Source organism: Notamacropus eugenii, chromosome 1, assembly GCF_028372415.1.
Source record: "Notamacropus eugenii isolate mMacEug1 chromosome 1, mMacEug1.pri_v2, whole genome shotgun sequence".
Taxonomy (NCBI): Eukaryota; Metazoa; Chordata; class Mammalia; order Diprotodontia; family Macropodidae; genus Notamacropus; species Notamacropus eugenii.
This window is the reverse complement of record NC_092872.1, coordinates 258552351-258564884: the sequence shown is the minus strand read 5'-3', so window position 1 is coordinate 258564884 and position 12534 is coordinate 258552351. Positions and strand designations below refer to the sequence as shown.

Genomic DNA, 12534 nt, shown 5'->3' with positions numbered 1-12534 from the left:
CCCTACAGGACTTCCCTGAGATGGGAGAGGAAGAGATCGTGAGTGTGCCCGATGCCAAATACACCAAGGGAGAGTTTGAGGTGAGTGACTGCTCTGGCTCCTCCTCTTCTCTGCTTGGATGCGCCCGATGAGCCAAGTCAGCAAGCATTTATTAAGCTCCTACTATGGGTCACAAACTGTGCTGAGTGCTAAATAGAAAGAAAGGCCCTTCCTGCCCTCAAGAAGCTTACCTTTGAATTATAAATGGGAGCTAAAAATGGGAGAGATGGGAGACAAAGGCCCCGTCTCCCACCTCGGGGCTCTGTCCAGAAAGTCTGGAGGTATCAGAAATGCAGCCATTCATTTCACTTCAGAATGGGGAGAAAATTCTGGGTAAATCTACTTCCACCTGTACCCACCAGGGAATCCCCTCTGACTCTCAGCACATGGCTGGGTCCTGTCCAGCACGGGAGGAGCCCCCTCTATCCTGGGGCTGCTGGGCCATGTGGACAGAACTCTCATCATTAGAGGAAGCTGTTCCTTAAAAATGTCAAGACCAAATGCACCCCATTGCTCCTGGGTCCTAGTCCTGTTCTGTCCCTCCTTAGTCTGTCTAGGTCAGACACCCTCCATTCCTTTAACCCACATTTTATAAGGCACAGACTGGAGGACATCCTCCAGCTTATCCATGTACTTCCCTAAGAGCTAATACCCAGAACTAAACTCATCCCCCAGGCTGGTCTGACCAGGCCATAGGACAGGGGGAGGTGGTGGGGGCAGGGGGATATGGGGGCGCAGCAGGGGATGGTCACCTTCTTCTCCCTGGAAGCTACTTCCCAGAATGCAGAGAGGCCAGGGGTCTCAAACAGCCACCCTAGGCACATGACTAGCAAATGGCAGAGAGTGTTTTGTATACAGTAGGTGCTTAATAAAAAGCTGTGCCAGGTGGCACAGTGATGTGATGCTGATGAGATCTGGACCCCATCAGCTAGAGCTCTGGGCCTGGAGTGAGCAAGACTCATCTTTCTAAGTTCCAATCTGACCTCAGAGACTCACTGGCTCTGTGACCCTGGGTCACACATTTCACCCTCTTTGCCTCAGTTTTCTCATCTGTAAAATGAGTTGGAAAAGAAATGGCAAGGAAGGCCCAAATGGGGTCACAAAGAGCCAGATACAACTGGCTGAAACAACTGAACGACAATAAGTTGCTTAAGAAATGCTTTTTCACTCGTTTGCTCAGTCAGGATTTGAACCCAACTGTCCTGACCCCCAGTCTACCCACTTCCCACTGAGCCACACTTCCTGCCTTATTGTTTGGAGTCAAAAGATCAAAGGTGGAGGGTCGGCTCTGCCCCACCTTTTCAGGGTGACCTTTGGGAAGTCTGACAGCTTCTTCGCTATAAAGGCAGGTCCTGCCCTCAGGTAGCTTTCGTCGGAACAGGGAGGAAACGTAGATACAGACATGTACGTGCACCTCCGTAGGGAGAAAATGCATGCATTTACATCTACATATTTACAGGTGGAATACATGTATTTATGTAAAGTATACAGAAATAAAATATGTATGCTGATATGCACATTTGTGTGTGGAATGTATATGTTTGTATACATGTATGTAAATAAAACGTATATATTTATACACATGTTTATGTGCAAGAATGCACATATATATATAGAAAATGTATATATTTACCTACATACGTTTATGTAAAAGTAGATTATATATATTTATATGTAAGTAAAATATATATTTACACGTATTTATATATAAAATAAACATGAGAATTTTGGAGAGAAAGTACTTTTGCTGAAGAGATTAAGAAAGGTGGCACTTTAATTGAGCCTTGGAGGAAATTAGGAATTCTATGAAGTAATATCCCAGGCATGGGGCACTGCCAAGAGAAGAATATGGAGATGGGAGATGGAATGTTGTGGATAAGGAACATTAAAAAGTCCAGTTTGGCTTAACTGTAGTATGAATGAAGGGGAGTCATGTGTGATGAGCCTGGAGGGTAGGTTTGGGTTAAAAAGAATGATGAATTTTATACTGGCTGAATTTTAGATACCAGTGGGAGCATTCCATTTGAAATGTCTAATAGGCAGTGGATTAAGTAGCACAAGAGATCAGGAGAGAAACTAGAGCAAGATCTGTATAAATCTGGGAGTCTTTAGCAGAGAATCATTCAACCCAGAGGGGCAGTGGATTATTGGAGATAGACCTGAACTTGGAGTCAAAAAGGTCTGGGTTCATATCCTGCCTCTGACACTTATTATATCTGTACCCTGGGCAAGTAATTCTTCTTCTCTAGACCTCAGTTTTCTTATCTGTTAAACGGGAATAATAGTGCTGTGTGTTTCACAAAGATTGTTGTGGTTGAGTCAATTTAGTTGTGTCTGACTCTTCATGATCCCATTTGGGGTTTTCTTGGCAGAGATACTAGAGTGGTTTGCCATTTTCTTCTCCAGCTCATTTTACAGATGAGAAAACTAGGGCAAACAGGGTTAAGTGACTTGCCCAGGGTCACACAGCCAGGAGGTGTCTGAGACCAGATTTGAACTCAGAAAGATGAGTCTTCTTGACTCCCAGCGCAGCACTCTGGCCCCCCTTAGCGGCCCCAGGTTGTTGAGAGACTCACATGAGGTGTGTAAAAAGCAAGCCTTCAGAAGCACAGTCTGATGATGAGCTGTTGCTGTGACTGGTAGTGCCTCCTATTTCTTGCAGGCAATGTGATGACCGTACATCAATCTGGGGACAGTCTTTCGGGAGGAGGTGGGAGCCTCATCAAAAATTTCTGGATTGTCTTGTGGTGCGAGGCTGCCAGCCTTCCTGTGCTGTGCCTCATCTACCTGTCTCTCTCTCTACCCCAGGTGGTGATGAAGGTGGTCCAGTTGCTGCCTGATGGGCACCAGATGAAGAAGGAGGTGGACATGGCCCTGGACATGGTGAGCGAGACCATGACACCAATGCACTATCACCTGAGGGAGATCATCATCTGTACTTACCGCCAGGTGAGCCTTCTCTGCCTCAATGCCCCTTGTGCTGGGCTGGCCTTTCTGGACTCTGCTCTTGACCTCTTACAGAATTCAGCTCTGCTGGGGAACAAATAGCATTAAATGTACGTATGAGCTGAAGACATGGGGGCAGATTAGCTCTTGATGGTCAAAGTGAGTTCAACTTGACCCTGTGTCATCTAACATTTAAGATAAAGGTCTGGGTGTCATGTTCATCAGATTGGCTGCTGACCCCAAGTTTACTCGGAAAGGACAGCTATTAGGACCCTAGAGGATGGGTCAGGATCTAAAAGGATCTTTCTGGGTAAGACTGAATTGAATAAGATGAAATTCACTAAGGATATAGGTCAAGATTTATGTTGGGTCCAAAAAATCAACTGCAGAAGAACAAAATGGTGGATGCTTAGATAGAGAGCTAAGGTTGTCTTGGGCTGCATTAAGAGAGCCTCAGCTTTCAGGAGTGGGGAGCCATAGGGAGGTCAGGGTCCCACTGGGCTTTGCCTTCTTCTCACAGCAGCTGGAGGACTGTGGTTAGTTCTGGGCTTCACAGTTTAAGAAGGATATAGATAGACTGGAGAGTGCCCAAGGAAAGCAACCAGGATGATGATGCCTTGAGTCTAAGATGTTCCAGATCAGTGGAAGGAACTGGAGCAGAGGAGACTCAGGGAGGCCATGATAAGGGCTGTCCTATGCAAGAAGGATTTGCCCTCTTTGGCGTGGGAGGGTGGGACTAGGAATAAATGGAGAAGGATTTGCAAAGGGCTAATTTTGGTTGGATATTGTGGAGAACTTAACAGCGAGAGCTGTCCCAGAGTGGAGGGGGCCTCCTTGAGAGGCGGTGGGTTGCCCTGCATTGGAGGTCTTCAGGGTGAGACTGGGCAAACACTTGTTGGATCTGTCATAGTGGGGTTTCCTTAGTATGATTTGGAACCAGATGGCCATCGAGGTCCCTTCTCATTCTCCAATTCTGTGGTCATTTCCAGCCGTTGTGTGGATAATCCTCGAATTATTTACCCATTCTTCTGCCTTACCTCCAAATGAGGTATTGAGAAAATACCCAGGCCATTTGTGCTTCTCCAATGGGCCTGGGATCTCCTGATTTGGAAGTTCCTAGCTATCGATGGAGATCACACACTCTCCCTCTGTGGCTGTCCATCCTAGGAGACTCTTGGCTGTGTCTTTCCATCATTTTGCCACAAGAGGGCTCCCTAATGTGCTTTTTGCCAGGTTGGGAAGACCCTTAAATGCCAGATGGAAACTGACGTTTTATTAGGACCAGACTTTGCCCTGGGCTGATAGAGTGCCCTCCATCATCCCCTGATGCACAAATGGCAAAGTGAGGGAGGACCAATCATTTCCTACGGTGGCCTTGTGATACTTTAAGACCAGAGAATGCCTTCGAGGGGGCAGATTTCAGGGCTTAGTCCTGGCTGGGGGGCATTTAGGAGCAGACGTTCTGGGCTGCTGCCTGCCCCAGAGCCACCAGTAACCCAAGGGAGACTGCCGGAGAAGACTCGTATTGGGTGTGGGGGGTGGTGATGGCCATGCCCAGGTCCCTGCTCCCTTGGAGATCCTGCTGCTTGCTGGGGATGGGGGCATAGTAATGAAGTGATGATTTTAGCAGATGTTGGTATGTGGGGAGGGACTTCCTGGAGCTGGCTTGGATGCCCAGCTTCCTTCCCTCTCACATGAATGTGTGCACGAACACACACACACACACACACACACACACACACACATACACACACACAGAGTCTGTCCTTAATGATTTTTAATAAAGCTGAGGAATCCACTCCTTCCCCATCCTAACTGTGGGTTCAGCTTTTTCCAACTCTGGGCTTGAAAAGTCATCTGCCAGCCCTCTGAGGGCCTGAGGTGCTCACCCCTCTCTCTTCCTTCTGCCCTCTCACCTAGGAGATCATCTGGATAATCTAGGCCTCCAAGCTCAGAAAGCACCTAGACTCCAGCTCTCTCTGCACTGGTTCCTAACTCTCGTTAGGTTAGGGCTCCTTAGCTCCCCCAGTCCATGCCCATACTCTAACAAGACCACCTTGCTCTACCAAGGATAGCCACATTTTTCTAGAAACACAGAGTCTGAGGTGGTCTGGCTTTGACTCCCAGTTGTGCTATTTCTCAACTGTATAACCTTGGAAGAGCCACAACCTCAGAGGCAGCCGGCAGCTCAGTGGTTACAGCTTTGGAGAAAGACTTGGGTTCAAACCCAACCTCAGACACTTACTAGCTGTGTGACCCTGGCCAAATCACTTAACTTCTGTCTGCTTTGGTTTCCTCAAATATAAAATGGTTATAATAAACGCTACCTATCTCCCAGGGTTGCTGTTGTTGAGAGGGTTGAAGAATATTTGCAAAGCACTTGGCACAGTGCTTGCACACAATAGATACTTACTAAATGCTGATTGATTGAGAGGGACCTCTGGCCTCTTACCAGAGCTGTACTTCTCAATCTCAGGGAAGGGGATTGCTCCCTCCCCACTTCTCTTGCCAGAAAGTGTTGGGCCTGGCCACTCATGGCCTGCCAGGTCCTTGGAGGCTGGTAGCTGCCATTCTTAGCCCTCTGAGCAGTGCTCTGGGCTCTGTGGTTCTTTGGAGCTCAGTGGGGACAGGGAGGAGACATTTCTGAATGACTGAAGTATAGGGGGTGGGCTTGGTTTTCAAGGTGACTTGTAATATTGTGCATTCTTATTTTCTAGAAGATACTTGAGTGGGAGGGTGATGTGGAGATGCAGAAAAGGGAGCTGGAAATGGGCAAACTTGGACTTACCTCCCCATGCCTTGGGTGGTCTGGTGCACACTGCTGTGTCTTAAGGTCCTCAGGCTAGCAGAATGTCAGAGCTGGAGAGCCCTTAGAACATAGAATATAGAATTATGGACTTATAGGGTCACATATTTAAAGCTGGAAGGATTTTCAGTATCATTGGTTCTGCTCTCACTCCCTCACCCTCCCATTTTTCCATTGAAGAAACAGGTCTTTTGGAGTTTAAGTGACAAGGTCACACAGGATTTGAACACAGGTCTTGCTGACTCCATGTCCAACCTTCTGCCAGACCTCATAAATTCTAGAATGTCAGTGCAGGGGTCTTGTGCTGGAGAATGTCAGAGCGGCTGGGGCCTCAGGAGAGAGAATGTTGGAACATAGGACACAGAATGTCAGAGCTGTAAGAGGCCTTGGAATTCTGAACATGGAATTGAAAGTCTTGCTTAGTATATAGAACATCAAAGCCAGGAGGGTGCTTAGAGATCATCTCTAGTCTAAACTCATTTTAGGAAGTAAGGGACCGGAGGTCCAAAGAGGGAAGTGCCTTGATCAGGGTGTCCCAATTCTCAGGTGACAGGCTGGCCTGTGACCCTGGTCCTTTGGCCCCAGGTCCAGGACTCTTCTGCCCTGGCTTGTAACCCATAAGCAGCAGCAGCATCATTTGGGATCTTGATTGGGAGGGAACATTTAGGACCCTATATAAGCTCTGCTCCTGGTGATGATTACCTTAGAGTAGATGCCCAAGGAGGGTTCTGTGGGGTCTGTTGGTCATTTGGCGCTGGCGGCCTAGGCCAGGCGCTGCCTTAGAGGCTTTGGGAGGAAACAGCTAGAGTCAGAGCGGGCTTCCCAGAGGCTCTGGGGCTGGGCCCCTCGGCTCCCTCCCCACCCCCTGCTTCTTTACCCTAATTGATAGCATATGCCTCTGCTTCTGGGTGGAACACCAGCCTCCCTCCACCAAGGCCTCCTAAATGAAAAGAGATGCCCCAGGCCTGGGCTTCCTGAACTGCCCCCTTGGCATGAGGGGTTGGGGGAAGGGCAGAAAGATGGAGAGGATACCCCTCCTCTACCTCCCAGGGAATTTTCCATACTCAGCCCCAGCCCTGGGGGCAGTGTGAGGATCCGGCAGTGGAAAGAGCATTTGAGTCAGAGAACTTGGGGTTCCATCCTCCATCGGTCACTTACTCTTTGTGATTCCACATCTCCAAGCCTCAGTTTCTCCATCTATATAATGGGGAAAATCCACGTATTCCCATGGTTGTTTCTGAGGAGACATAGTAAACTGTAAAGCCCTGCTAGAACTAGGCTATAGAACCATCAGTTTAGAGCTGTAAGGGCCCAGAAAGTTCAAGGTCCTCATTTTAGAGATGATAAAGCTGAGGCTCAGGGTGATGTGATTGCCCAGTGTCCCTGGCCTGGCTCACACCAGAGTTAGAATCTGATTCCTCAGCTCTGGACTCCAGGGACCATACTTTTTACACCATGCCAGCTGTTTTTGCTTTCATTATTGAGACTAGCCTTGAACTGGGAGTCACAGGCTTGACCCTAGCTCTGCACTGAGGCTCATCGACCTTGGATGAGTCACTTCCCAGCTTCATCATCTGCTAAATGTGCATGGGTGGGGTAGGGGGAGGAGGGTTAGGTAGATGCCAAGGTCCCACATTCTCCATAATGAGATCTGATTTATTGCTTTTCCTGAGTGACCTGCTACATCCTGAGCCCTTCCTGATACACCCCTCTGCTCCTTCCCATAGAGGTAGCCTAAGCCATCAAACTGCCCCCCCCCTCCCCCAATTCCCTTTCTGCCCCTCTCCCCCAGGCATGGCCAAACCCAGGACCATGGCCATTGCTGCAGGGAGGTGACACGTCTACGGGTAGGTTTTAACTACAGAACACCTGGAGTTTATTATACTTGTGAAAATAAAGCATGTTTTAAGAGGGCACTAAATATTTAATTTAAGGGGAAAAAATGATTTTAACAGGGCCTGGGGTTCCCTGTGTCTCTAAAAAAAAAATCTAGAGACAGAGGGACCATTCTGAGAGCAGAAGGAGGCCTGGAGGCCAGCCGGGTTTTATGTGGGTACTGCTAGAAATGGCTCAGTCTGGGGTAAAGTTTGGGTCAGGTCAGGAGGAAGGAACTCAGGGTTTCACAGTGACCCCCGATTCTCAGGGCTCCTTAGTGCAGCATCCTCCTTAGTTAGCAGTTAACTAAGGTCCAGAGAGAGAAAGGACTTGAACAAGGTCACACGGCTAGTTCATACCAAGGGTGGGGGTGGAGACCCTGGAAATGGAGCAGGTCTCCAGCTAAGTGTGGGTCCTATGCCTTGTCTTCCCTGTCTTCTACCAGAGTGCTTAGTTTTTGCTGGCTGAGTACCCCTCGCTTTGAGGCTGTGTGCCCCATGAATGCCATATTTGCTGCCTCATCTCTGAGTCTCTGGGGTAAAAGTGCCCCAGAAGCCATTCTGGGTAAGCAGGGTTCCTCTGGACAGGGCTAACAAGTGGTTATCCAGGTTTCACTGGAAGGTGGTTAGTGATGGATGAACCTGCTGCCTGCTCCAGCAGCTTATTTCATTGCTGTGAGTTAGAGGGTTGTCTACCCTAAGCATGAGAAGACGTCCCCTGGTGGAATGGGAGGGTGAGAACAGTTTGTTCCAAAAAGCTATGAAGGTAGCTGAAGTAGGTGCTGTGGAGAGCTTAGAGCTTGGCCAGGTACTGAAGACGCCAAGGTCGTCTACTGCTTTCGCCAGTCTTGTCTATTGCTTGCCGCTGGACTTCATTGACTCTGGCAGAGAGGGAGAGTGAGGCTGATGACTCTGCCCCTTGGTCCTCTTCAAAAATGAAGGATGAACAACAATTCCGATTCTGTTCCCCTTTCATTATGAAGACACTTCCCCCTTATTATACTGAGCCTAATTCTGCCTCTTGGCAGCTTCTCATGAAGATCTCTGGGGCCAAGAAGGACAAGTCCAATACCCCTTCCTTGGGAGAGCTTCTGGGGCCTTTCATTTGTCACCTCCAATATGTGCAAATATCCTAGACTCAACCAATTTCTTAGAGTACGTGATGTATTTCTGTTTCATGGAAGGGTGGCCCCAAAGTTACTCTGAGCCTTAATCTGGCTTTGGATTTGAAGTGAGGGCAATACCTGGATCCTCAAAGGTTGGAGAAAGAGTGAGCTGGTGATTAGGGAGAAGGGGAGGCAGATTACAGCTTTGGATGAGCCTCACTGGAGGTCTGAGTCCTGAGCCTCTCCCCAAGCACCACTCAGTAATAGGATGAATGGACGAATGAAAAGACATTTATTGAACATTTAATAGGCATCCAGAACTGTGTATTCAAATAGAAGAGTGAGCTATGGTTCCTACTCTTAAGAGGCTTACATTTTAATTAGGAGAGACAACACATATCTGAGGGTTTGGCTGCAAGATGGATGTCAGGGCCCAGCTTTGGGTTCACCTGAGGGCAGATGGGAAAGTCCAATATACTTAGGGTATAGCATCAGGGCAGGTAGAAAGAAAGGTCCACTAAATGCTTAGTGTGGATTGGCAGGTCTTGTGACATTGTCTGGGGTCTGGAAGTCATAATCAGGGCCCGATGGAAAGGCCCATTGGGCTTCAGGATGTGGTGGTAGGGCAAAGGTGAGGCCTGCTGATTCTACATTTTGTCAGGATTATAGCTGGTGACTCCTTGGTTGTTTCTTTCCCCTTCTTTCTCTCTTTGGGGGCCAGGGAGCAGGAAGACTGGGGCAGCTTTCTTCCTTGTCTTGCATTTCAAAGCTTCTAGCCACGAAGACATCCACTTTGATGCCTCCGGTGGACTGAAAAAATGTCAGAGTTGGGAGGGCCACTTAAATGGAGCTTAATGGATTCATCAGTAACAATAATGGTGACAATAGTTTGCATGTTTATCACTTTTAAGTTTTGAAAAGCTCTTTGTACATAATATTTCGTTGGATTTCCACAACAACCCCCTTTTACAGATGAGGAAACTAAGACACAGAAAGATTAAGTGACTTGCCCAGTGTTACATAACTTGTAAGACCTCGGTTCACATTTCACCTGAGCCACTTGCTTAGCTGGGTGACCCTGGTCAAGTCACTTAACTTCTGCTTGCCTCAGTTTCCCCATCTGTAAAATGGGGATAATAATAGCACCTCACTCTCAGAGCTGTTGTGAGGATCTCATGAGATAATATATAACCTGAAGATGCTATGTAAATGTTAGTAATTGTTATTATCTGAGCTAAAATTTGAATTTTGGTCTTGCCAACTTCCAAGTCCAACACTCTGGGGTCACAGAATTGCCTTAAGGAAGGACAGTATTGGGATAGTGCCAATTCCAGAGTATGAGACCCCACCCTCAAATCCCATTTATACTACTGACTAGTCGTGTGATCTTGGGTAAGTCATTTCCTCTGTATCTCCATTTCCTCATCTTTAACATGAGGGGATTAGACTAGATGGCTTCTGAGACCCTTTTGAACTCTAAATCTGTGCGCCTGAGAGGTAGGAGAGCCTTAAAGAGGCTCAATGGAAAGAAGCCCAGATTGGGTGTTAGGAGAGCTTGATCTGGACTCCTGGGTCTGACATTAACAAGTCATCTGGGCTCTCTGTGGCTTGGTTTCCACAAAAGCTTGGTCTTAGATGCTTTCTCAGCTCCCTTCCAGCTCTGACAATCTCTAAGATTCTGAGACCCAAGTGACTGCCTGGGCTGCAGCCAATTTGAGCATCAGACTTAGAGGGTCTGTCTGGGAAACATGGGCAGCGCCCCCGGAGAACAGAGTCCCGGTTATGCTGGCCCTTAGGCCCCTGTGTTTAAATCCATTTAGAGCTCTGGAGGAGGTGCCCTGGGTAGCATTGGCCTGGGCGCTAGGTTATTATTATCTACTTGAGAAACCCACTGTGCAATTTGGTCTCCCCTCTGTCTGTGCCCAGAGGGTCCTTGGCTGGGTTCACCAAAGGGAGGGAGGGATCTGAGTCGGGGGATGGAGAGTGGCTGAGACCTCTGTACTTGGTACTTGAAGGCCTGCAGAGGCCCCATCATCTCCAAGAAAGGAGAACAGATTCCACATCAAGGTACTTTTCAAGTCAATGAAAACTGTTGTGTGCTGTGGACATTTTTAAAAAAAGATTGTTTGTTAAGGGATATCCAGAAGGTCATGGTATGGTAAAGACGAGTCAAGAGACCAGCATTGCTGCTGACTTGGTGACCTTGGTGACTGAGTGTTTGGCTGGTGACCTTGGCTGGTCCCTTCCAGGTTTGAAATTCTGTGTTCCATGTTCCAAGGGCCCTTCTAGTTCTGACATTTTAGGTTCAGGATTCAGAGGTCTCTTCCAGTTCTGAATTTTATGTTTAATGTTCCAAGATCCCCATCCATCTCTGACATTCTAGGTTCAGTGTTCTAAGGTGCTTTCCAGTTCTGACATTCCATGTTTTATGTTCTATGTTCTCTCAACTCCAACATTCAATTTCATTCATAGGATCCTAGATATTGACCTACAGGGAAACTTACAGGCCTTTAATTCAGTTCCCTCGTTTTACTGAAAAGAAAACAGAGGCCCAGAGGGCTGTTTCAGCTTTGATATTCCAAGCCATCTCTGTCAATGGTGAAATTCTTGGGTGTGGAATTGAACGTGCAGTTGGAAGAGTGTGTGGGTTTTGATCTTAGGTTCACAGAAGATTGGAGCTTTCAGCAACCTTCAGGGTTACCTGACCCAACTCCCTTAATTGACAAGGCCAGGAGAGGGTTCATGGGGGACTGGAAGGCAGACCCCACAGTTGCCCCATGCGCTTGCCCATGTCCCTAGAACCCAGATCTCCTGGCTTCTTTGTTCTCACACCCCCCCCCCCCCCCCCTCCAGCTGGGCTCCATTGGCAAGTTTGCCTCTTGATCAGGGGTGGGTGGGTAGAAAAGCTGAGAATTTCACATCTGTAAATGGAGTGACCTCAGATAGCTGTTGGTCTCTGTATGTCCAGCCTGTAGCATTATGTCTAGCCCATAGCAGGGCCCTTTTGGTTATTGAGTTAAATTTAATGTCAGTTTCAAGAACTTCCAAGTATTGGAGAGCGGCCTTTGCGAGAGGGCCAATCATAGTTATGGCACAGCTTGCTTTCTCCCCCATTCTGTTTCCCTAATTGACTCTCCTGGGACTTGGTGGAACTTCCTTGCCTGCTGCGTCTGGATGCTTACTTAAATCCTCGCCCTCCCATGGCCTGTTTCTGGGCTATGCAGACTAGACAGCTTTGACCTGCTCTGCAGAGTGGAAAAAATGCTGGACCCAGAGACCAGGGAGTCTAGTCAGAGGAGGCTCAGCTTCCCGCTTTGACACTTAGTTGTAGAACTTCAGGGAAGACTATGGAGCCTCAGTTTCCTCATCTGTAAAATAGGGGAAATAATGCCTATGGTGTAGGGCTTTTTCCTTCATAGGACAGAAATGAGGAAAGTGGAATGTAAACTTTCAAACTCTGTAGGAATGGAAAGGCTTCCTGGGTTATGAGTATAATTGTTGAGAGGAATTGTGGACAAAGATGGCCTCAAAGCCAGTGGTGCAAGTCGCGCTTTTGGTGTGTAATGATAATGCTTACTGTGTGCCAGGCACTTCGGTAAGGGTTTTACATTTGATTCTCACAGTAGTCTTCACAGGTAGGTACTCTGCTGCGCTCATTTTACAGTTGAGTAAACCGAGGCAAGCAGAACTTAAGTGACTTGCCCAAGGTCACAAAGCTAGTAAATATTTAAGGCTAGATTGGGACTCAGGTCTTCTTGACTTC

The 12534-nt window shown here is 47.8% G+C and overlaps 1 protein-coding gene across 3 annotated transcripts in view; it reads left to right on the top strand.

Annotated features, from left to right (window-relative positions):
• The window catches only part of PALD1 (phosphatase domain containing paladin 1), a 96215-nt gene that overhangs the window by 64539 nt on the left and 19142 nt on the right, over positions 1 to 12534 (top strand). For all 3 annotated transcript variants that reach the window (XM_072628693.1, XM_072628692.1, XM_072628694.1), the window contains 2 exons: positions 9 to 80; positions 2848 to 2988. In XM_072628693.1, coding sequence (XP_072484794.1) covers positions 9 to 80; positions 2848 to 2988 — 213 coding nt within the window. The remainder of the gene's footprint in view (positions 1 to 8; positions 81 to 2847; positions 2989 to 12534) is intronic.